This window comes from Borostomias antarcticus (genome assembly GCF_949987555.1).
Source record: "Borostomias antarcticus genome assembly, chromosome: 6".
Taxonomy (NCBI): Eukaryota; Metazoa; Chordata; class Actinopteri; order Stomiiformes; family Stomiidae; genus Borostomias; species Borostomias antarcticus.
In genome coordinates this window covers 2,709,765-2,736,682 of record NC_140239.1, presented here as the reverse complement: position 1 = coordinate 2,736,682, position 26,918 = coordinate 2,709,765, and the positions used below count along the sequence as shown (strand labels likewise).

Below are 26,918 nucleotides of genomic sequence, written 5' to 3'. Positions count from 1 at the left end.
CACACACACGCACACACACGCACACACACATACACACACACATACACACACACACACGCACACACACACACACATAAATGTAAGGACTACATGGCACCGATAAACGCCTTTCTGACCTGTATCACTCCTCTTAAGTTTTATTTGTTTTTTTGCTCTTAAGATTATTTGCATGCGATGGCCATGTTGTTTTTATGTGACTGTTAACTAAACTGCAAAGAAGCAATATTTCAACGACACCCTATGGTTGGTGATTGGTGGGAGATAATTCTGACAAAGAAAGCAATTACCTGTCTAAGTTAAATGTTGACTAACATCTATTCGGAATGTGCTCTAAGAAAAACCATTATAGACGTAATCTATTACTGCAAGGTTGACTGATTCTGCTTAATTTATGAAAGGACCATTTATTGCTGCTGTGAACATTTGATGCAAGGGGAAGATTAAGCAGTTGGGGATGAAAGGAATGAGCCTGTCCTTAATTACCATTACAAGCATGGGCAGGGAGTCTGGGGAACACATTTATCAAAAGCATTTCTTGTTTTTTTTTGTTTATGAACAATAGTTATGGTGATGCCAAACTGAAAGGAACTTTTCTAACAGCTGAAATAGTGGAATTTTGTTCAGAAGCTACTGTGCAAAATTTAAACCACGTCCAATTTTCCATTCAAAGCAAAAGCGGCAAAGAAGCATCACGGAGAACCGGAAATTGTTTTGAACTCGGCATGAATGTAGCTATTGAAAGCTAAAGGGATGAAATAAGAAAGAAAATGAACAGAGGAAGCAACGCTGAACATCTCTCCAATCCAGCAGCTGAATAAGAGCACACCCTGCAGTCGCCAGAGGCTACAGGCAATGTCCAGGGCAGCTAGTTCCTGGTCCTTACCCACCGACGCAACTAGCATATACTGTATGCAGGTAATGCAGCGGCATTGGGGCCCACGATGATTCAGGCCCCCTCCCATTTCATTCATTTACTGAGCCCAACGCAACCAATTGTGCGCATGTTATTCCTGATTTGGGACCCGCCCTTTTTCATTCGTTTACTGAGGCCAACGCAACCAAGTGTGTATGCTATGCTATTCATTTTTTCTTTCCACAGGCCCCATTTCATTCGTTTAGGCCTGCGGAGTCCAACGCAACCATAGACCAATTATATGTATGCTTTTTTTTTTCGCAGAGAAAAATCAAGCGGTATAGTCATCTCGACCATGGTAACCATGGTAACACATATTGATGTTATCAACGTTAAGCATTTACAAATTTTTGTATATTGAATCATAAATCAATGTTATATTTTTCATGTTATAAATCAATGTTGTATATTTAATAATTTAGGATTATTAGGCGATTTGTCGATGTTCAAAAACGTGCAGAGCGTACAGTGAATTCTGGGTTATAATTTATAATTATGGACATGCGTACTAATGCAAAGGCAAGTCCACCATTCTCAGTCTCACATGAGTTAGGCTAACTGACTAACTTGACAGTAGCAACTAAAGTTAACTATACAGTATGCTATAATGGAGTACAAACACAAAAGTGGTTTTCAGAAAAGAACATTTTATTTTTATTTTTATTTTATCTTTATTTTTATTTTTATTTTATTTTTATTATTTAATTTAACCTTTATTTATACAGGGAAGGCCCTTGAGAGCAAGCTCTCATTTACAAGGACACCCTGTTAGAGTGCATTTTGAAACAAAAAGCAACAAAAAAAGCTATAAAATAACAACATTACAGTACATATAGTAAGACATTAAGAGAAGCAAGGACAATCCCTATGTAAGGTATAATGTAGAAGAACTCTAAATGACTCTATGGAGGATCAACCTGTCCAGTCTTAGTGAGTCCAGGAGCCTGTTCCATTTATCAGGAGCGTAGCAGGAGGAAGCAGTCTTTCCTGATTCACTATTCACACAGGGAATAAACAGTCTGATGTGTGACTGCGAGCGTGTTTGGTCATTTGAATAATGAGTGCTTAGGAGTGAGGACAGGTACACAGGGAGCTTTCCACACAGGGCTTTATAAATAAACAGAGGACAGCGTTGCTCTCTTTGAATCACAAGAGAGGGCCAGCCCAACTTTTTATATAAAATACAGCGGTGTGTAAGAAAGCAATCAGCAGTTACAAAGCGCAGAGCACTATGATTCACTGCATCAAGTGTCTTCAACACGGTGAGTGAGGCATGCATATACATAACATCACCATCATCAAAAACAGACATGATCAGTAACTGCACAATGTACTTTCTAGTGTAGAATGAAAAGCAAGCCCTATTCCTGTATAGGAACCTACATTTTCTCCTCAGCTTTTTGGTAAGGTGTTCTACTGTACATGGGTCTGAAAAGAGAGCTTAGTGTTCAGCCAAATGCCAAGATATATATGAGTTAACAATTTTCATTTACTCGCCTTGGAGTAGATGAATACTGTATGAATTGTGGAACCTAGGGGAGCGCATCAAAGGCAGTCTGCAGGCTTGCAGCGGACGATGCAGGACTTGGGCCAAAACTATACAAAATGGTATCATCAGCATAATAATGGATGTTACAATGCAGAGAGGGGAGTAAAAGTTTTTTTCCCCAAAAAAAGGTAGAAAGAGCAAGAGCCTAATGCACCTGCTACAGCTGCAGTAGCTACAGTAGCACCAGCGCCAGCGTGCACCAGCTAGCACCAGCGCCTGCGTGCACCAGCTAGCACCAGCGCCTGCGTGCACCAGCTAGCACCAGCGCCAGCGTGCCAGCATCGGGAGGCGGTGAGGGTGAGAGCGAGGAGGAGGCCGTCCTACAGCCGGAGCCTCTAGCACTTGTGAGTGTGATATTGAGGTGTAATAACTGTGCCCCCTCATGCAGTTCATATGCCCCCCTTAAGACTGAGCCCTAGCGATGGGTCTGTATTGTATTCTTAATTTAGGTTTGTGCCTCTGACAGACTATTGCTCTCCTTCTCTCCGTGTGTCAACTGTCCCTTCGTGACTCCTGTTATTTTCATTTTGAAGTTGATATTAACTAGGCTATAGCCTAATATCCACTAAGATATGCCTACTATAAAGCTCAAACTCTTGATTTCTATAATGTGAACGTTTGAGTTCTATAATGTGAAGTGAACGCAGCGTTACAGTGTAGGCCTATTCTTTTAGTTTTCAGCCTCCGGATCTGTCCGTTACACTAGAACGCAGCTCCGGATTTCTAGCGCCGAAACGTGGCTCCGGTCGTATCCCAAGGCCTCCGGGTTCAAGGCTGGTTCTGGCTGGGGTAACTGCTCAAGGGCCCTTCTGGTGCCTAGAAACCTCCCATCAGGGCATGCAAAAATGTGCGCGCGCTGTAGAAGTGGCTCGCACGCTTGGCTGGCTCTGGCATACCTGGCGCCAGAACCCACCAGACACCACTGTTCATCATTCTACTGGATTGCTGTGAGGTAATGCATCTTCATCACAGTGGCAACAAACACCCCCCCCCCCTCTACTGGGACGACTCTGTGACAGAAAGCATAGCAGGCACAGTTATCACAAATTACCGGCCCATCTAATAGAAGTAGGCCTACTTCCATCCGCTAATGCTCTATAATGATTGGGCGTACAGGCTAATGGACTTAAACAGTAACAGACAGGGCAATTTTAATTGTAGACTTCTAACTTAACCATTCGCTCTACTGGATTGCTGTAGGATAATGCACATCTTCACAACATCACCGTGACAACCTGCAGTCCCCCCACCATCTACTGTGACAGGAAAGCATAGCGGGTACAGTTATCACTAATGAACAGCCTATCTATGTAAGTGCTAGTTTTCTATAATGTGTGTGTGTGTGTGTGTGCATGTGCGTGTGTGTAGTACACCTGTGTGTGCGTATGTGACACCAAGCAGTGATGATACGATTGCCTGCTTTCTTTAGGGTGTGTGTAGTAGTAGTTGTAATAGTAGTAGTGTTGTAGTACTGACCTACATTAAAGTCACTTTGGATAAAAGCGTCTGCTAAATGACTGTAATGTAGGCTAATATCACTCACAGCAACATAGGATATGCAGCTAGATAGTTATTTATAGCTAGACGTAGCCTACTTTGTTTATTAATTTACATGACATATTTTGCTAATTAAGGTACAAATCTGCGTGCGCCAAACAACTTGGTGCCCTTTTTTAAACTTTCGCCCCGCCCCTCTGACATCGTGTGCTCGCCCCTGCTCTACCTGTTATGTTTTCATCTGTGTTTGGAGGTGCGTCGTCACAATAAAGTAGGCAGTGCCTTGGTACGCTGTTTGGAGGGGCGCCGTCATCATAAAAGCAGCCTGGGCCTAGACTATGTTTTGGTAGGCTGTCACTGTTATGTTTTCATGTGTTTAGAGGTGGTTGTTTAACATATTTACATCTGTGGAAAGTTATGGTGTTCCAACCTATTAGCCTACTATAAGCCCGAGACGCACTGGAAGAGTCTGACGCTAGCGTTTTGAAGTACACCAATTGTTTTAAATGGCCGATCACGCACCGAAAGCGCTTTGAGGCGAGTCAAACTGCCTTGACGCTTCTACTCCCAACTTGTTCACATTTTGGAGCGTCAAATGGGGACAAATCAATCTAAATTAAATCAGCTCCCTATCAAAGCTGACGCCTGCAGCGCGCCATAGGACCGTCAAATGAGACGAGTCAAATGAAGCGCGTCAAATGAAGCGCGTGAATCGACTCTTCCAGTGCGTTTGGGGCTTATAGGCCCCGCTTACACCTCCTTGCATCAGGGCCCGGTGCTGATTGGCTACGCCGTTGTCCTTCCAGACATCTCTACTGGGTCATGGTGGACGTGTCTTTACCTCAGACAGGTACTGTGGGGCTGAGAGACAATCAGCTATTGGACATATCAATTACTACTATCAATGTTGTCCTTAAAGTGTCACGATGCTGTTCAAACAGCATGAGAGAGCCCTCGTGGTCCAGTAGACTAGTACACTTACACCCTCAGACTAGTACACTTACACCCTCAGACTAGTACACTTACACCCTCAGACTAGTACACTTACACCCTCAGACTAGTACACTTACACCGTCAGACTAGTACACCGTCAGACTAGTACACTTACACCCTCAGACTAGTACACTTACACCCTCAGACTAGTACACATACACACTCAGACTAGTACACTTACACCCTCAGACTAGTACACTTACACCCTCAGATTAACTGTGAGATCCCATTCCTCACAGCCAAGCCATATGTATGCTAATCTCCCATGGAATCCCTCATGCACAGAAAATATATTCCCCTATATATTAACTGTCAGTATATTATAGTATATAAAATATATGGAGGAAATATACAGACTATTATATGATACATACGGTATATAATATACTGAATAATACATAAGGAATTGCCACTTTTCATACATTGCACTATATTGGAAAATATAACCACTATTTCCTATATATGGAAATGTATTGATTGCTATATTACATTATATTTTCCGATATATCGCAATATATTTTTATTTCATAAGGGATCAGACACTGAGAACTGAACATTCAACACATGAAGCCATCAAGTGTCAAAGAGAAAAGGAAACGGACATGAAAACGCATATGTACAGCGCCTTGAGCTGTGATAACCAGTCAGCAATGTAGTGCTTGGAATTTATATTAATAAAACATAGGCTACACATGAAGGTGTAGAGAATTGTCCTGCTGATTCGTTTTAAAGGTGAAGATCCCAGCAATGTATGAGAGGACTGCAAATCACAATGCCTGAACTTGTCCCTTTAAAAATAAAAATAAATCGATCAGACTCTCTGATCTCTGTTTTCTGATTGAAGAAGCCATTTCTGTCGTGACGAATTATGTAAATGACTTAAGCTCCGGTCTGACCTCAATTGGATATTTATTTATTTTTTACTAAATGAATGATAAGACAGAAATACTCTTAGTTGACCCCAAAGCCAAAAGAGAAGCACTTTCTAATAGATTAGGAAATGTGGGTCATCAAAACAAAATGGAAGTTACAAGACCGGGTATAATTTCAGACTCAGACTCTAAAACAGCATTCCTCGAAATAATTAGTATGCCAGTTTTTGAATGAAGAGGATGTTGAGAAGCTCATTCAAGCGTTTTTGTTGACTGGACTACGGTAATGCTCTTTGTAGTGCTCTTCCCAAAAAAGTCAACTGAGACACTATAGCTAATTCAGAACTCTGCTGCTAGACTTTTAACGAAAACAAGGAACAGAGAGCATATTACCCCCGTTTTAGCCGCACTGCACTGGCTCCCTAACCTGATGTACCAGATGGTTTGTTACACAGAGCCATCTGGCAAGGCGTCATCGGAAACCTTTTTAGAAAAGGGCAGCCACTTTCATAAATACTTGGCATGTGATTGGACGAACCATCTGTTGATCACCATCTATCACGGGCTAACAGTCCTGTCACACGCTGACATCACACCTAAACCACGCCCGTAGCTGCCAGTACTTCCTCCTCATAGTACACTCATTGAGCCGAGTTAATTTCATTTTTCAGTTTCATTCTCAGGCACAAACAGATTAATGTTGAGCCTGGCCAGACGGATTTGTGTGAGAAACAGAATATGAGCTTGCGAGATCAGGACGGTCTCACGAGGCGACTCATTGTAGGATTCGAGTTGAGCGCTAGGCTATCGCTAACCTGGCTCCCATTCCCTGAATTGCATGCCTACTTGGAATGAGATTCAGGGTCTGGAAAAGCTCTTGTCCAGAGTGATTTCTCAGTTGGAATAACAACCAGGCCAATCAGTGTCCTTTGAATTTGATGTCAGATGCTGTGATTGGTTAGGGGATGAACTAATCGCTGAGGATTCCGAGACATCTCGGGAAAAACCGCCGCAATGGGAGCATTTTGAGACAAAAATGGAAATTCAGTCTGATTGTCAGACTAGGGCTCTTTCTGCCCCTGCCCACTCTAACCAGCCAAGCACACACACACACACACACACACACACACACACACACACACAATCCCTCTCTCCCTCGCTCCCGTGACAATCCCCTCTTCTCTCCCTCCAGTCCTCCCCACCTCCCTCCAGACACACAGGGTTACCCACCCTACTTGTTTCTGATTTAAGGCTGTTTCTACTCTTCTGTTTCCGCGTGCGTGATACTCAACGACCCCTCTCTCACTGAGAAGGCTCTATCGGACATTAGACAGCTCTGTTAGAAGGGAGCATGGAGGGTAGATTCTGGTACAGCTGATTATTTGGCGTTCTCTATATAATAGTTCTATATAATCTATATATATCTATCTATATATATGGCAACATAACACTTTTTATATACAGTTTTTTTTTTTTTCATTTGGTTGTGTGCTGAAATGTCAAAGCGCTATACAAATAAAGTGTATTATTCGTATTCTTATTCTTCTTATTATTGAAGAATTTGACGTTTTAGCTTCTGTGGTGAAGTGTTTTGTTCACCTCGGTTGCCATGGAGTGTCTCAGCGTTGCTAGCGTCCAGACCCCACTGTCTGCAGGCGAGTAAATTGCCTTCCATCAGAATCTGGACCCCTGAAGACATGTCAGCCATGACAGCAGCAGCCTGTGCACTATCCTCATCTGACCCCAGTTTGGTCCGGTTCACAGGTTCTGAGAGGGAGGATCATACTGGTGATACATAAATAAATAAACTGTGAATACTATACAGTATGACTACTTCTGCATACCACTTTGTGATTCATATCATAAAAATGGTGCTCAGAGAACACAGACCTCCGCCCATGAATGCATGTCGTGGCTCTGCGCTGTGTGTGCGAGCAGGACATGTTTGGTGTTGCTGCATTCGTTAGGTTGAGAGCTTAATGCCAGTCAAAACCCTGTGTCACTGTGACCTTCCCATGTTGAGATATGACAGTTTCAATTTCCCCCCATTGACAATGAATGGTGGTGAATGGGCGGCCATGTTTGTGTGGCTCGTGGACCCGCCCCTGCTCCACAATTGAATGGGTCTGGTAGTTTTAATCCTAGTCGAAAAAATGAATGGAGGTGATTGGCCGGTCGTGTTTGGGAGGCTTGTGGACTCGCCCCGTAATTAAAGGAGTAGTGAAGGGAAAATGCATGTTTAGCCCTGTTTTAAGGTTACTTATGATCATATACAATGGTTCAGATCAAAACGTTGACAAAACTAGCACTTTCGAGAAAGTCTGATAATTGCTCTACCACCGTTTAGGTCATACAATGGATGTGGGTGGGCACCGTGAAAAATCATTCAAAAAACCTGTTAAAAGCCTGGGCTGAGTTTCCCAGAGGCATCGTAGCGCTATGATGAACGCCATAGTTTAAGATGAACGTAGCGCTACGATGCCTCTGGGAAACTCAGCCCAGGCCAGTTAGCACGCCAGTCCACCGGGAAAAGTCCCGGTGCTCCCGATGGCCACCCCGCCCCTGTGTGCAGAACCACGACGGGTCCGGTCGGAGCGCCGACCGAACGACACCACGGCTCGCGTCAACTCATTCAAGCAATCGCAGAGGCAGGAGCTGGAACAAAACTGACGGAGCAGGTAGCAGCCTTCACGCACACACACACACACACACACACACACACACACACACACACACAGAGGTTGGGCTGGCAGAAGACAGTGTTACCGCAGCCCACTGCCAGATCTGATGATACCTGGCCGGCTGCCGTTCTTCCCCGCCTCACACACGTCAAACGGGCACGCAGTCAGGAGCACGGACCGCATGGAGAGCATGAGGGAGGATGTTAGAACTGTACACCAGATGGCCTGAGGTAAGAGACTATGATGGTATTCTTCACAGTCGGGGAAGCTTTTAAGGCATAGTGCCTCGTTTCCTCAGATTAAACTGCAATATACGCTTTTAAACATTTAAAGCCCTACTATGTTGTTGATTTCATCTTGAAATATCAGTTTCAAAGTCGATGTGCTGGATTATTATAGTGAGAACAGCACCTCTTCCATTCCCACAGAGGGGTCTGGCGGCCTGTATTTGCACTATGTAACTTTTGACCGCGAGCCGCGGTTTTCTCTCGCATGAACGTTCTGCTTCACCTTTAGCTCTCCTCTTCCAATTTGCCGGCAGACTCCGTTTTCCTCAGCTTGTCAGTTGTCAACAAATGCATGTGAGAGGCGTAACAGGCGTCTCTCAGCGTTTTATCACAATGGTACTGAGGTTGTAATGGCTCTAGTGACCTTTAGGGGTCGCTAAAGTGCACAAAACTGGACCGCTACATAATGGGGCTTTAAACATCAAAACAATTATATCGCTATGATAGATGGAGAGGGATAAGTGATTGAGCTCCTCTGTGAAAACCATGTCTTTGTAGACTGCTATTTGGCTCCGCTACAGCAATTATTATTATTATTATTATTGACACTAAAGCATTAAAAAAATGCGGGGCCACACTTTGTTCAAAGTGTGTGTGTGTGTGCTGACAACCAATCAGCAACATGGGGCATTCTTCTATGGCCTTGTGGGTACTCAAACCCACAAACCATGAGTGGGAAGCAGACTGAATTACCCTGAAAGATTGACATTTTCTCTCATTGCTAGAAATTCACCAATGTTTTCATATAGTTGTCTACTATTTCCTCTCAGGTGGGGAGCCAATAAACTTTGGGTAAAAAAAATACAAGAAAATAAAGTTTACTCTATTGGATTCAAGATTCCTTTATGTGTCACATGTAATGTACGGTATAGAGTCACAGTGAAATTACAAATTTACAAGTTACTAATTTACAAATTACGAAAATTGCAAAGTTTACAATTGAACACTAATCAACCCTACACCCCCTCCCGACCGCTACGCTCTGCTACCTCGGGGCGACTGGTTGCCCCGTCACTCCGAGGCCCCTGCGGACGATGGACACGGTCACGGCTCTTCTCTGTCCTGGCCCCGCAGTGGTGGAACGAACTGCCCACTGACGTCTAGGGCTGGCCCGAGTAATTAGAGTATTCCACTATTCGTTCGGTAGGTCAACTGAGTATTAGGAGTGTTTGTTTTTTGTCCCGATACTCCAAACCGATACCAACTTGGTCGTAAGGTTACACTGAGTTATTTGTAACTGAACAGAAGCGGATTTCATGCTCGTATCTTCTCTCTGCAGGTCCCTGGCTAGGGCTGTCAACCTAAGCATTTTCACCTCTGTCTCTCCTCTGCTCCTGTGCTGCGCTTCCACACACACACACACACACACGCATCGCTCAGCGCGTGTGTGAGGCAGCAGCGGAGGAAATGTGTGGGAAATGTTCACCCCCCGCTTTGCCGTGAACACCTGTTTTGGCCTGGTGGTTGTGTAACATCCTAGTGGTTGAAATAACCGTCTCCTTCTGGAAGTGGAGTCATGGGGAGAATCTCCCTGCTACAGTCCCTGGGTGTGACGCCGGCTCCTTAGTTCTAGGTCTCAGAACCGAACCACCTTCCAGTCACCACGTCTCTCCTTCAGCGCCATGAGATTTCAACGTGTTTCGAGGTTGCCATGACGACCGACAGTGATGAACGGAAACCAGGGGTACGTTCAAATACAGCGAACATAGCGAACGTTTGCAAACGTTTGCGAACGTTAGCGAACTATTTTCCGTTAGCTTTGTGTTCGCCGCAAACGTTTGCTAACAGAAGCTAACAGTCTGGAGAGGTAGTTCGCCAGTAACGGAACGAGGATCCCAATGGACCCAGGCTTACTGGAGATGTGCTCCCAGATGGGGATTGTTTGTCATCAATGACAAAAGATGCCGCAGCAAGTAAACACGGTCTTCTTGAAGCCATTTTATGTGTAGCTTAACGGTATTTTGGAACATTGTTGCGTTTATGCGAACTATTTGGAACGTTCATTGCTAGAAGACAGGTAGTCTTCAGTTGGGGAACACTGTGTGTACGACTGATTTAATGAGACACAAATAAGACGGAAATGCTAATAAAACGGTATTATTTAAATTTCGCTTACAGGTAGTTTACACAGGGAGCTGCCATCTTGTTCACGACCTCCAGAGCTAAGTGGGGGTCAAGGGTCAAGTAGTACGAGTTCACGAGCGGAGAAAACAAGAGGATAAGGGCGTTCCAGTTAAAACTCGGTGTAGTATCTCGTACATTACGACTTCTACGCCAAATGGAACGCAGCGTGACAAGTCCTTCTCAACCTTCTACCCCCCACTCCCCTCGACTTCAATATCCTTGTACGTGAATGATGAGACAAAGCTTTCTAGTCCCGTTGAATTACCCACATCATATTTTTTTCACGATGCCATTAATAAGGGCTATTCGATTTGTGCCAAAAAGCGTCAAGCATAATAAATGTGGCATATCCTTAATTTGAGAGTGATCTATGTTGAGACACTAAGGGACGTAAGAGGGAGACGACGGCACTAAGGGCACAAATCAATAGATGATACAATATGATATTACTTTGTGTTTACCGTGGGATCATTAGGGGTCGTTCAGAGAGGTCTTCTGTCCTTCGAGACTTCGCCGAGGAAGGGTATTATTAACCAAGCCCGTTGAAGCGCTCTGATATTGAGCGATGGTCACTTCAAAAGAGAGACACCTCATCCAGGTGAACTCACTCTTCTCTCACCCCCGAGATGAGCAGATGTAACGACTGCTCATGATTAAGGGTCGGTGCGTGTTGGTGTTTGTTTGTTTGGAACTATTTCCTGCCAGCCGACTGAGAGGGCCCTGCTGTGGCCCTCCCTGTTGGGAGTCCTTTTCTCTAATGGATGAGCCCATTTAAGACGGTAAGAGCTAATAAAGAGTAATGGGGCCTGGGGCTTCACCGAGGGGGCGGCGGAGCTATTTTTGAGTTCATGAGAGAAAGCATCATCTTGGGGATTAAAGAGTATCGACCCAGGAAGAGTAAACACAGCCCAACTCCAGCCTGCCTGGGATGGAGCCGGGGCAGCAGAGGGGCAGCAGAGAGGGCCGGGGGGGGGACAGCAGAGAGGGCCGGGGGGGGGACAGCAGGGAGGGCCGGGGGGGGGACAGCAGAGAGGGCCGGGGGGGGGGCAGCAGAGAGGGCCGGGGGGGGGACAGCAGAGAGGGCCGGGGGGGGGGCAGCAGGGAGGCTATTATGGCCTAAAGAGCCGCCTCCAGGTGCTGAGATGAGGCCCGACACGTCGGTAGAAGTGGGGGTGGGGTGTTGGGGACGGGGTGGCCGGGGGCCGTGGGCATCCCGGGGGCGCAGAAGAACATCTCCTTTGTGCCGGTGACCGTGGCTGGGGGGGGGGGGGGGGGAGATTTTGGCCTAGACTACGAGGAAGAGACAAGCACAGATTTGTGTGCCAATCAGTATTCCCAGGGCTGCGCCGGACTTCTCTAAAACATCAACCAGCCTCCCTAATGAATCTCTTCCGCCTCACACTGGCCTTTATAGCAACGCAATATCATAAATCAGGCGGAACACAGGGCCTCGCGGCGGGCAGGCAGAGTGAGTCTGACTCTTTGTGAGCACTAAGGGGCATTTAACAATGAGGGAAAAGCTCCATCACAACCAGGGATACTAGCACAGTACACACACTCACCAGACAGAGGCCAGAACAGAGCAACAGTTGTTAAAAAAAAAGCAATAATCCAATTAAAATGTTTCGGTAAACATTATGAGGATGAGACATCGGTAATGATGTAGAGAGGATGGGTAAGTGGTTTTTCTACGGTTCACTTCCTACCAAGGTCTCAGAGTAGGAACACCACAAAAACACTGGACTCTCTATTTCTCATCACATCTGACTAAGCACAGGTCAATAAAATGTTGCGTACACTTTCATTTACCCCAAAGGATTTCTCTGCAAACACAACTTGCTACTCTGCAACATTTCCTGCAGAAGGCTTACAATGCAAAAATATGAAGACATTCTTTTTTAAAGACGTTTGCTCCGGATGTACGTGTCATTTCATGATGGAGGAAGACAAGGAAAGATCTCTAGGCTCCACAAACTCATTTAAATTACATAATTGATGATGACAGATTGTTTTGGTAAAAACATTCGCTTTTACAGCTACACGCTACTTCATCTTCACTTATCTTTATAATTAAAAAGCTGTCCAAATCTGTCATCAATCCGTTCGCAACATCAGAGATGGAGGGAAATTTTGATTTACATTGAAGTTCCCCCTACAGAATGTGACTATAGCAATCACCCAGTAAACATTAATAAGCCTTTAATAAATACTTGATTAAGTGCATACTGACACTGAGCTATTGGCCTCACTAGTTGACTGACGTGGTCTGCATGAGTTCTAGCACTGCCAGAGAAAACTCACCAACATGGCCACAAAAATACACACATTTTCTGGTCAGATATACATTTAATAATTTAATATTGTATTTTTAGTGTGCTACTCTTGCACTTTGCCTTCAGCATTATGCTCTTAGTCCCTTGTTTAGAAAGGAGATACACTTGTGAGTATTGGTGTGTAGCAGTAAACTGACTTCCTACGTTAAATGCAATTATTGTCACTAACTTTGGATAAAAGCATCTGCTAAATGACTAATGCAATGTGTTCTAGATTACACTTATTTAAGTAATATGCTGGTACTTCAGATGGAGCTGACGAAGGAACCTGGAGGTAAAGGTTGAATCTAATTATCCAAGGTTTTTCAGTTTTGCAGAGGGAAGGGCTTCTTCAAATCTCCTCACAGCGAGCTTTTAAAACTGCAGCATAAAACTATGCAGCATGAAACTCTGTATTCCTGCACACTCACTGAAGCAGCACCTTCCCAAATATATCGGCGAACCAGCCTACATCAGCCTGCATTGCCATTAAGACATACGCAGCATTATAATTAATAATAATATTTACTGGACCTCGAAGGCTGTTTATTTGCCACACAGCAATTACACCCCAACACACGTGCGTGAGTGAGCGGCGACACAAAACACAGAACACCCAACGCTACATTTCAGACGTCCAAGCCGTCCTCCTCCAGGGGCAGCCAGGAGCAGTGGGCAGCCAAGTCCAAGTGCTCAGTCCAAGTCCTGGTCAGGGACAGGACTGAAGACCATCTGTTCTTCTGCATGTTTTTATATTGACGTTCTATGTGGAGGGAACACAATTGAGCACGGGGAGAACATGTAAATTCCACACAGAAAGGCGCAGGAGATGTGGGAATCGAACCCAGGACCTTCAAGCAGTGAGGTGACAGGGTTATACACACCAGCCACCATTATACACACTATAACTGTGTATGTATCTGTGGAAACATGTTAATGAACGAATGATGGGAAACTGTTAAAAGCAAAAACTCTTATGAGCAAAAATATTAAATTATTAAGTGTGATATATAATCTGCATGGGGAGGAAGCGTGTATTCACCTCACCGTGCCCCTCTCTCTTTTAGAAAGAGCTTTTGTTGCGGCTCCAGATGGACTGGCTTTAAATCTGGGGTTTAACCTAAAAGCTGTCAGACTGGGAACCATCTCCAAAGACAAGTTGCTCTATTTTCGTCCGGAGAAAGAAAGCCATTAACGCAACAACAAGGAGAGACGGAGGATTCTATTTCAGACTAGATCAGAAGAAAACACCGTGGGCTGTCGTGCTTCAGACAATACCTCTTACTTTCAAAAAAAAAAAGAAGATTTTTGTGCGATGCGGAGCACATTTCGTGTTCAAAGCCCTGTTGTCCAACTGCCAAGATGCAGGGTCCAGCAGACTAGTCTAAAGTAAGGCAGCCGGCAGATGGGAGGAGCTGCTCCTTCCTCCTCCTGGGCTGTGGAATGCTAGCATCTCTACCAATTGGATGTGGAGTCAGAAAGTGTGTCTTGTTCCGGAACAAAACATACTTTCTGACTCCACATCCATTCACTAGAGATGTGAGCATTCCACAGCCCAGGAGGAGGAAGGAGCAGCTCCTCCCATCGGTGAGGTGAGGTTAACCAGTATTATTGCTAGTAATAAGGATTCAAACCTTATGGGAAACCACCTAGATACCATCTAATAGTTAGAACATCATCTCATACCCACACACATCTTTCCATAACCCTGAAAGGAAGAACATTATTCAGTTGGACTAAAGTCAGTGCACCTGCTGGATGTTTCCTAAGCGCCTCACACAGCGGTGTGCTGCCGGCACATCTCGTTATGGAATAACACACCTGACATGAGCCCCCACTCTCCCAGTCCACCCACGGCTTTATTTACACACAAATGACTCACTCAGCCGAAAGTCACTTCCTGGATGTGCGGGTCAGAGCCCTGCGTATTATTCCAGTCAAACGGCCACGGCTCCTAACTCTGTCACAAGGGAGGGTCATTTATACTTCGCTATTCACAAGCTACGCTTTCCTCTTTCCTACATAATAATGCTTTATTACCACCTTTATTACCGCCACAGCGACAGTACAAACACATTCACCTCCGTTCATTTTTTGGACTCGTTAGCAAAGACTTCCCCCCTATTCATTGTCAACGTGGGAAGGTCACAGAGACCGGTTTGGCATAAACCGCCTCACCTAACGAATGCAGCAATACCAAACATGTCCTGCTGGCACGCACAGAGCCACAAAATGCATTCATGGGCGGAGGTCTGTGCTCTCCAAGTACCATTTCTAGTTTGTCACTTTGGATGCCAGATGAGAGTCTTCTGTACTTGAAGTTCTCCTATCTTGTCATTGCTCACTGTGCTCTGCTTTGTCAAAATTGTCAAGTTTGTCATGAATACTGCATGACTGCCGGAGTGGATTGGCAGGTGTTTATGTCTGGGAGTGGCTTTGTTGGAACACACTGCAGCTTCAACTGATCCACAAGTGCTTAGAGTACGGCCGCGTAGCTCGAGAGAGGCTGTTTTGGAAATCGGAGCAGAGAGAGATGAGATCAGAGAGAGAGAGCTGCTTTGTATGTTGTATCACATTCTTAATCTAAAGCAACTGAGCTGTTCTACTTCATATTTGAGACAGGGTGAAGCTCTACACACCCTTCAGTGGTACGCCAACTGTATATCACATTCTCATACATTTTGCACCCAAATTGAATTAAACTAATAATTTTCAGGAGCTAATCCTCTGTTCCGCTCGGGTTCAGCCGTTCTCAGCGCTGTGTGGAGCCTGTGTTCAGTCTGGGTTAAGTAGGGGCCCCTGGGGTCAGGAGGAGGAGTGTGCAGGAGCAGATAGTGATGCAGAGAGGAGGAGGTCATTCTCCCTGACCAATCAGCTGTCTCCGGCCTGGCCCGAGAGAGACCGCAGAGCACCGTGGGCACTGCCAGGAGGGCGCTGCCATGATGGAACACTAGGACCGAGGGGCAGACTACCCATCATCAGCCTGGCCACCCCCCCCCCCCCCCCCCCCCCCGGCACAGGATCAAATCAAACTTTATTTGTATAGCGCATTTCATACACAGAGGTCAGGAGGGATCGCATGTACAGCATAGCCGGAATGGCTGGGAGAGTGGGAGGGCTAGACAGCAGGGGGGGTCTGGGACTGGAGGGGGGGGGGGGGTGAGATAAGAGGGAGGGGTGTAATCGTGGGCTCAAACACGCAACGTCATGGTTTAGAGGACTAGCAGTTCTGGGGGTCGTTACGATGCAGTTTAGAGTGGGTGAACTTCATGTACACTAGCTGCTGCTGCTTCTGCCCATTAAAGGAGTAGTAAAGGGAAAATGCATGTTTAGCCCTGTTTTAGGGTTACTTGTGATCATATACAATGGTTCAGATCAAAACGTTGACAAAGCTAGCATTTTCGAGAAAGTTGATAATTGCTCTACCACCGTTTTGGTCATACAATGGATGTGGATGGACATCTTGAAAAATCATTCAAAAACATGTTAAACTCTCGATTTCAAAGACAAGAAGCTCACCGAGTGTGTAATTGGTGTCCGTTGGGGTTCTGACATCAAATTCGCCGCAAAGTATGAATCCTGTAGGGTTTTATTGATAATTTTATGAAATGCATTGACTTGTATTGACGCGACCGTTGTAGATGTGTAGATCAATCCGCAGAGGGGATTCAGGAAGTGGAACTACTTACGGTAGCTATTGTTTATGATAGCTAGGCTAGCTAGTTTGCTCACTGCTCACGCTACTCTTTAGCTCACAGACAAGGAAGCCCTAAGCTACAGTTCAGAAACTTATCAGAACTTATCAGAAAACGCTTATCAAAACCACACAAGTTTCAGTAGTTTCTTTATTTGTTAAAATGCAGGCACCACGAGGGGCAAAAACCAAAACCAACGACTAAACAATAAAATCAAGGTAGGCACTCAACAAGTGGAGACAAAGCTACAGCTAATAATGAACAAAGAACAAGACCCAGATAGCAAGCGGATGTGTTATGATTCTGGGCCGTATATGGGCCGGGACTAAGCCACAAGGGCCAGATCTGGCCTGTATATGGCCCAGATCCGCTTGCTATCTGGGGAGGGAAGCTACATGAAGGCTATACACAGACTAACAAGACAGGTGGAAACCAATCAAACAATCAGTGGCACCTGGTCCTCTCAATCAGAGTCAATTTAGACAGTTGTCCTAGGGTCCACTGTTGGTGTGGGGTTGTCAACAACAAGGGTTAGGGTTAGGCATCTGATTGGTGGAGACATTGCTGTTGCACTATACAGTAGGATTGTGGGTAGTGTATTTTTTCCTGTATGAACAGCAGTAGTTTGAGGGGACAAAATGAGGACAGACTTCAAAATACTGTCAAAAATTCATGAGATTATTATTTCTTCATGAATATTGAAGATTTATTGAGTAAGTATTTGCAGTAGCTGCATATAGTAGTTTACAATAAAACATTTTGATGCGCTGTGGGCTCAATGTTTGATATTTCAAAAATCTGTGAAGATCGTTTGTGGAGGACAGTCTGATTTAGTATGGCAATTGGGGTGTCAATTGACCAAAAAATGTGTGAGGAGTAGGGTTATAAGTTTGATAGGTTTGATAGGGTTGATAGGTTTTACAGTTTCTGAGGAAAAACGGAGTGATGGACCTCATAATTCCTGCCAGCTCAAAGCATACGTTTCTGCTCACTTGGGCCTACATGTTGGTGGTGGTTGCAAAGCGATAGCAAGTACGGCTGATTTGTTATGATTTTTTTTAAAGGTTTAAACTTTTGATGGTTGCTGTAGCGCCACCATCAGGACTATTGGCCCACAATGCCCGATGAGGACTTCTGGCTTCAGACTGGACCTGTGTGCAAAGTTTGGTCATTTTTCATGCTTGGGAAGTCAGACCTCCTAGGAAGAAGAGGATCAGACTCAGAATATTGATAAATACAAGAGCTGAGCGTCAGCTGAGCCCATAACTATTATTCCATGTAGCTAGACGAGACTGTTTACGTCAGATATGAATATGATGGTGCAGCTCAGTAGCTCAGCTTATTCTGTTCTCACTTGCTGTGTGTGTGTGTGTGTGTGTGTGTGTGTGTGTGTGTGTGTGTGTGTGTGTGTGTGTGTGTGTGTGTGTGTGTGTGTGTGTGTGTGTGTGTGCAGCATGTGCGTGCATGTGTTTGGATTCAGCACAGTTGTTATTCTTAATAATTCTCACCTGCTGTGTGTGTGTGTTTGAATTAATGCAGTTCATGTTGTTGAATACAGTTATTCTTCTTAAGGTTCTCACCTGCTGTGTGTTTTAATGAAAGAGTTGTTTTTCTTAGCTAGTGCACAGTGCCCGTGGTCCAGTCGTGGTTGTTCTGCACCTTCTATCTACAGTATTTATCCATCTATGTATCTAAAACTGACATTTTGGCTCCTGAGCCCAAGTCTAAATTAATGGAGGTGAAAGGGCGGCCATTTTAGGGTGGCTCAGTAGCACTCTCCTCAAGGCGGAGCCAGCGGGGGGTCCCTCACGGCTCCTCCCCCACACCCTCCAGTCCAAACCCCACGTCTCTAGCACCTCCACACTACCGTATTTTAACAGCACTCAAAGCAAGGTCCTAGTGCCAGTTGAACACAGCTCAGAATGAATCTCTGGCCCTTAGCCTTTGCACTTCATCCTGCAATTGTTTTTAATGATTCTATCTGTAACACTGTACATTGATCTGTTGTTCTTTATTATTGTTTGTTTATGATTGTGTATGATTGTGTGTTAGCTTGTCTACACCGCAAATGAGGGAAACCTCAGTGTCTAACGAGTTGAAATAAAGGTTTGAAATGAAATGAAATGAATGGGCCGAAACAGGCAGATTTCCCCCCCCAGCTGATCCAAACAACTTCCCACGGGACACTGCGCCTCCTTCGGTCCTGAGCAACACACGTGCTGCATATCAACTTCACACAGTGGTGGGTTCTCCGGATAATCACGAGACGGACAGACATACATACAGACATACAGAGATTCCTTTATAGTTAGATTTCGCACGGTCAGTGTTACAGCCCTACGTAACGTCAACTCCACCAGACAGAAGCCAATTAGGCTTCAGTGATATGCGGGGCGACTGTAGCTCAGTTGGTAGAGCGGGTCGTTCGATGATCGAAGGGTCAGTGGTTCGAATCCCAGCTCTGACTGTCCACATGTCGAAGTGTCCTTGAGCAAGACACCTAACCCCAAATTGCTCCCAATGAGCAGGATAGCCCCTTGCATGGCAGCTACCGTCATTGGTGTGTGAATGTGTGAATGAGAGGCCATTGTAAAGCGCTTTGAGTGCCGCTAAGGTGTAAAAGAGTTATATAAGTGCAGTCCATTTACCATTCATGCACCTGTCACTTCATTGCTTCTTCTAATGCATTCAGGCCTGATGTCTCTCATATTGAGAAGTTCCTATCAGATGCAGGCAATTGGGAGCCTTTGTCCACGAGATACATGACAAATGACACGTAGAGACCTTTTCCTGGCAGAGAGGCACACACCCTGAATACTATCCCCATGTCCACACAGCATTCACTGAACAGTGTCAGAACAGCACAGAATAAAGGGCCCACATGTAATCATATTGAGTTAAATGTACTGGTTAACTTAAAAGCCTCCAGGCATGATATGTTGCATTATCTGATATCGTGTTGTGGCCTAGCATTTCGTTCCGGGAAGCTTCGCACACGAATAACGATCTCTCTTAATGCAGTAATGAAAACATAGCAGCCTACAGCAGTCACGTCAAAATCAAGTCTGAGTACTACATAATTACCATGGATGAGTTTCTCATTATACCCAGAGTGGATTTAATTGGACCTCAACATCATGGATGAGTTTCCTGTGAAGTACGACCAGTAGGATACATCTGATAACGTTTAAAAAGTGTGCTGTACTTGTGTACCTATATGCAAAGTCTGGTGATTTTTCATGCATGGGAAGTCAGACTTTCTAGGAAGATTCAGATTCAGAAGATTGGGAAAGACAAGAGCCTGAGAGTTGTATCTCTCTCTTAGGTGGAGTTGTATCTCTCTCTTAGGTGGAGTTGTATCTCTCTTAGGTGGAGTTGTATCTCTCTCTTAGGTGGAGTTGTATCTCTCTGTTAGGTGGAGTTGTATCTCTCTCTTAGGTGGAGTTGTATCTCTCTCTTAGGTGGAGTTGTATCTCTCTTAGGTGGAGTTGTATCTCTCTCTTAGGTGGAGTTGTATCTCTCTCTTAGGTGGAGTTGTATCTCTCTCTTAGGTGGAGTTGTATCTCTCTCTTAGGTGGAGTTGTATCTCTCTCTTAGGTGGAGTTGTATCTCTCTCTTAGGTGGAGTTGTATCTCTCTCTTAGGTGGAGTTGTATCTCTCTCTTAGGTGGAGTTGTATCTCTCTCTTAGGTGGAGTTGTATCTCTCTCTTAGGTGGAGTTGTATCTCTCTCTTAGGTGGAGTTGTATCTCTCTCTTAGGTGGAGTTGTATCTCTCTCTTAGGTGGAGTTGTATCTCTCTCTTAGGTGGAGTTGTATCTCTCTTAGGCGCCCAGAGCACTGAAGCTGTCGCGCTGTAAAACTGGACCAGGCCAGATTCCCGAGGGTGAGGTGATATTATACCTGTATTGACACCCCAAGGCTGGTGAACACACCGCGTCAGCATTTTCATCGGTTATTACTATGAATTTCCCTCAGTTCAAGTATGCCAACGCATTTAATCACATCAGCTCTCTTATTACCGTGACATTCGATTAACAAATGTGTATGAGGGGTCAAACTCAATCACAGGAACCAGATAACATCTCCCTCAGTCCAAGAATGCCTGGTGAGTATATGGACATACAATGAATTGTCTTAGAATCCTCTTGTTAATTTAGAAAGTATTGCTCCCTAAACACAAAAGCTGGAATTTTATTTCACCTGTATTTTAAGTCAATAAAATATATTTATTGAATAATATGTATTCAGTATGCTTTCTAGTGAATAAGAAAGTATACCGAATTACCAAATAACATTGTACCATCTCAGAATGGACACTTTTTTCTCTAAAACCTTTGTTTCTCAGCCGCTTTGACATGTAATTAATAATCCTCACAGCAGGCTTTACCAGCTGTCATACTTTGAGAAGAAGGGACATCTGTCCATGTCATTTCTCGGGTGCATCTGCCACAATGTAATGGAATAAACAGAGTTCAATTACAAAGACTCATGATAAAAGGTTTTTTGGCAAATGAGTTTGTCACCGACCACTTTCCTTCATCAGAACAAAGCTCTACAGATGATAGGGGAGGAAGAGCCTCCACCTGCTCAAATTACACTCATTCGTTAGTCAAAGCCCTGCGTAAGACCGTGCCACTCTGGACCACTTATAAACTTAAAACACACCTTTTTATCCTGGCTTTTACCTACTGTAGCGTGTTCTCTCTACCTAGTGTGTTCTCTCTCTGCACTTGTATTCTCTTGGTCTATTGCCTTTTTTTAATTTTAGTATGGTGTCTGTTTTTCTGCTTTTTTATGTTCAGCACTTGGAGTTACACTTTGTGTATGACTTGTGCTATATAAATAAAGATTGATTGATTGATTGGATGGGTGGTTGATTGATTGATTGATCGAACGGTTGATTGATTGATTGATTGATTGATTGGTTGAATTGATTTATTGGTTTGGTTGATTGATTGATTGGTTGATTGGTTGATTGGTTGATTGATTGATTTATTGGTTTGGTTGATTGATTGGTTGATTGATTGATTGTGTAACAGAAGACGTTCAACCTCATGCTCCAGCAGGTGACCGGCAGGTGGAAGTGCTGCGCTGGATGAGATGAAATGAAAGCTTTGAGACACGGCCGTAACAAACCGACCGTGGGTTCGGTGTTAGCATCTCTTATTGTTCTTTGAATAAACACAAACATAAACCCAGGAAGGCATCCCGGATGACAGACGCTCGTACAGTACAAGAAGACCAGAAACATGATACTGATCTCCAGTGACCCTTCTTGAACATCAAGCTGGTTTAATAGAAGAGCAAGATGCCGTAAAGAACCAGTCAATGTACTATTCTAGTGATCGTTTGGACATAGGTAAACGACGTGTTCCTAACTCAGATCTCCTATTTATCTGCTGGAGGTTTTCAGAAGGCCTGCGCTACTGAGATTACACACAGAAGGCACAGCTTCCCCCAAAGAATCACTAGACCCTTGGCTGGGACTCACTGCGAAACAAAGGGGATTTTACAATTGCCTTTTAATCCATTGGCTTTGGCCATGTTTCTACCCCCTAGGCAGCTTTTAAAACCATTCAATCTGCTGTTTATTTCACTTCCTTCTTCATTCCACGGTCTGTCCCTGCTCAGGGATGCCAGTGGCAGCTTTTATCGAGGCTGTCGGGGGCAAAGAGAAACTATAGCTCTGGGAAATGTGAGGTGGATCATAAAAGAGTGTATCACGCCAGGGAAAATTACAGTTAATCCCTCTTACAGTAGGTAAAATTACATTCATGAGATTACATTTGCACGGCATTGTTGAGTCACCCTTTTAACATACATTACGGTAAAATAATCACAATAATCAGATAAATACTGTGCTTGATGTAATTTTGGTCACTTGTAATTGGTAGAGAAATGGTAGAGGGATTTTGTGATTTCTGGACAGGGTAGAGACAGGTCAGTAGAAGGACAACATGGTTAGTGTGCTTACTAAGTACTTAGATGGTTAGTGTGCTTACTAAGTACTTAGAGATGGAGATGGATCCATGCTTGATGCCCGTTTGGATCTGGCTAAGCTGACAGATGCGAGGCAGGTTGGAAGCGGGTGCTCTCTCCCAACCCAGGCTACAGTTAAGTAAGTTCAATTACAACTGCAGATGATATAGCAGAGTATCACATTTTTAAATGTTGAGCTTGTTGAGTGTGTATAAAGCCTTGGTTTTATTGTTTAGTCTTTGGTTTTTTTCCCTCGTGGTGCCTTTATTTTAACAAACATTTTGTGGAAACCTCTGAAACCTCCATGTCACATGCACCTGTGACATTTACATTCAACCCTTGGCATTGGGATTGTCAGTGTGAAACCATCTATGACTTCTCACATGGCAGGCAGCTCAACAAGACTTCAAGCCCAGGGGGATGCAGAATAAAAATGCTAATTCATACTCCATTCTGCTGTGACATGATGTTTTAACAATATTTTTTAATTTGTAGCTGTTACCACTTCTTCATCTTGTTTGCATCATCTTGTTTGCATCTCTTCATCTGACCAGTCTTTTGACTGCTTACATCTCAATCAGTCCCACCTGTGTTCAATCCAATCAATCCAATCAAATCCCTCATGCTGAGTCCAGAGGCCCACAACTCATTCCCATCACAGTATGAAGGCCTACTAATATATTAATGTAAATATCTAGCTGAAATTATACTTTTAAGTCAAACTGCCAGCTGGATCAAACAATAACACAACCTTCCTTTGGTGTATGATTGAGTTCAAGCCCCGGGTGACGCAGAATAAACATGCTAATGACTACTCATGATTTAAGCTTTAAAGAGGCCCTCATGTATTTGTCATTCCTCTCCTTCCTCTTCCTCCTCAGAACGCCCGGGCCTGATCAAATACTGCGCAGCAGCAGCTCTAATTTGGTCATAAATCTGGATCAATTTTGCGGTTCAACTTCATTGAAATTTGAATTTGGTACTCTGTCATATCAGTGGAGCGTCTCTGTTCTATGAAGCGTGCTGCTCTCCGAGGGGTGGTAGGTACCACAACCTGAATGCAATTTTAAAAATAATAAAAATGGGACGAGAAACAGCTGGAAGAGAGGATATAGTTGCCCTTTACATGATACAAGGGGTCTAATAAGCTATTTCAGTCCCCACTACTAACTGTTTAAGAGAGAAGGGGCTTTTCTGTGCTATCCAGTATTCTTTCATGGTTATGTGTCACATCTGCACTGACAACCTTTACAAAATGCCTTTCCTGAAAAATGTAGTTACGAACTGGAAAGGGTGCTCAGAGAGCACAGACCTCCGCCCCTGAATGCATTGTGTCGTTGTATAACCAATTGGTTGAACTCACTCGGTAAAAACACCACTCGCGCCATCTAAGAGCTAGATATTCAGTGGCGCAACTTGTAGTGGTGTTTATGATAGGTGGTCATTGTGTGTGTTTGCAAACTATTTTTAACTACATAAACTAAAAAAAAAGCAAAACACTCATATAAGGAAGAACATGAAACATGATTAAATACTAAATTCAATAATATTGAACACCTACTAACTCTGCACAATAACTATTCCCTCTGCTTCATCACTACACTACTTCTGCTTGTGCTTCAGAGTCCTCTGCAGTCTCCTCTCCTGCTTGGGCTGTAGTCTTTGTCAAGAGGCACACCTCCCAAAATAATGTCAGCTGTTACCCGTTCCTGGGCTCAAACTCCAAACCTGCTGGTTTGAAGGTACTGTAGGTACCCTACGGAACGAGCTGCATCTGTTGCTCTCATCTCTGATCTCTTCTCATAGTATTAAGTTGATACATCTCATGTAGATACAGGTAGATATGTTATTGTTTGCGTACATACTGTACATCTATGAGCAGTAGTGGTCAGTGGGAAGAATTATATCTCCTACGTACTCGCCATCAAAAATATAAGTTACAAAAATCATTCTGGGGAAAAAGAAGGCTTATGTTCTGTGCAACATATAAACTTATCGGCTGTCCAAACAAAATGCCTTCCTGCCAGAACGGCAACATTTTAGCCGTGAAATGCTTCATTCAAAGTTTTGTTTTGCGAACGGGGAATTTTGCGGTGAATGGGCGGCCGTGTTTGGGGGTCTGTGTCGCCCCCAAAAACACGACACTTGTTGCTAACGTAGGTGTAAAACATCTGTAGCCTGGCCAGTTCTAAACCCCGGCTCTATGAAGCTGTTAGCTTGGTGCTGTTCAGCTACATTCAGCTTGCCGGTGGGCACACACCCTAATGAGTTCTTCCTTGGCCGTTGCTACATGCCTCCACCAAGTTTCATGAGAATTGGTCTGGTCGTTTTTGCGTAATCCTTTTTACTAACAAACTAACTAACTAACTAACTAACTAACTAACTAACAGAACCACTCACCCATGCGACTGAAAATCGTACTCTGTCCAGAGCATTCGCTTGGGTGGAGGTAAACATTAGGCTATGGCTAGGAATTAGGCTACCTCACAACTCTGAATATACAGTAGGCTGATCATGATAATCATTAGTTCACTGAATCCTATGGGCTGCTACTGTTCTTGCTGTTAGATTGAACATGTGCTCTGTAACTTTAAACACATTCTGTGTTTAAAGTTTATGACTCAAACAAAAAGACTATTTCGGTAGTCACCATTTCAAATTGAAAACAATCTTCTTAAAGGAGTAGTGCGCTATTTTCGACATTTAGCCCTATTTCAGGTCTGTCTACCATGAACCTGAAACATAGAGAACATAATTTCACTGATTGTTCCAGTATTGAGCTAGCTGTAGGTTTTATGCAGGCTCTCACTGGGCTACAATGGAAGTCAATGGGGCCCCCAAAAATGCATACAAACTCAGATAGGGCCTACGTGTGCTTTACAGGCACGGAAAGCACAGGGTGTAATCCAACCTCAGTCTGCTCTCCTGTGAAATAGATCACAATCCCAATATGTTTAGGTGGTCGGTCATGCTGGAAGAGAAGTACACTGACAAATGATGCCCAGATTTTGCTCTGAGCTGGAGGACATATCTGTGGCAAGTTCCCCAGAATCTACAACACAGCAGTCTGGCCATTTAAAGAGAGCTTGATGGTTAGTAGGCATGCTGTTATTGTGGTGGCATTTGGCCAAACGTTAAAGCTTTTGGCCACAGTCCCTGGTTCAGAAACATGAGGTGTAATTTATGCCTACAGCCACAGCAGCTGCCTCCAAAATAAACAGAGGGGTAGTGATGGTGCACAGCTCTGATGCAGTGAATTACCCCCCCCCCCCTCCTCCCCCACATTCACAAGTCAGACAACTTACCCCTTTCAAGCCTGAAACCATCTACTCTTCTGACAACCTACATCTTCAAGACCGAGTAACTATATGTGTGAGAGGATCACAGTACATACTACTGCAAGGTATGATCATCATGAGTTTCTGACAAGACGAAGTGGAGAAGGAGAGGTGGGGTTAGTCCCACAACAATTTACATCCACAGCATATTTACACCCTGACATAACTCTTTGGATATGTGCATTACCATCAGCAGCTAGATTTCACGAGGTGCACACCAATAAAGGCTTTCAATATAAATCAACTTAGACATAGTCTTGAAACAGCCAAGTTGTCCACATTCAACTGACTTAAAATATTGCACTTACCCCCTAAAAGTACCACGATTGCTTGTAGTGCGCAAATATGCAACATCTTTTTTTTCGCCTCTTGAAAAAAATCCATGAAGATGAGCAGTGATAACAAATAGAGGACTTCAAAGCGCAGCTGCATCTGACCCTCGGACGGTCATTACAAGGTCCGCTGGACATCCGAAATACATTTTTGTTCAATTAAAAAAAAAACTCGTGGGCAACATATTATTGCTAAGACCCAAAATCAAAAATGTATAGGCTAGATGTAGCCTAAAGTGTTGTCAGTGCTTTGTCTGGCTCAGTAGCCTAAGTCTTAAAACAAGTCAAACCGATGGAGAAAAGAAAAAGAAAAAAAGACGCGCTCTGCATTAGGCTCCTGTAGGAC

The 26,918-nt window shown here is 44.2% G+C and overlaps 1 protein-coding gene across 1 annotated transcript in view; it reads right to left on the bottom strand.

Annotated features, from left to right (window-relative positions):
- LOC311310674 (transmembrane protein 132C) overlaps positions 1-26,624 on the bottom strand; it is a gene marked incomplete at both ends in the record, with an annotated part of 153,212 nt that extends 126,588 nt beyond the window's left edge. The window contains one exon of the mRNA XM_084440183.1: positions 26,549-26,624. Within this exon, the coding sequence (XP_084296309.1) occupies positions 26,549-26,624 (76 nt within the window). The remainder of the gene's footprint in view (positions 1-26,548) is intronic.
- Between the last annotated feature and the right edge of the window lie 294 nt (positions 26,625-26,918).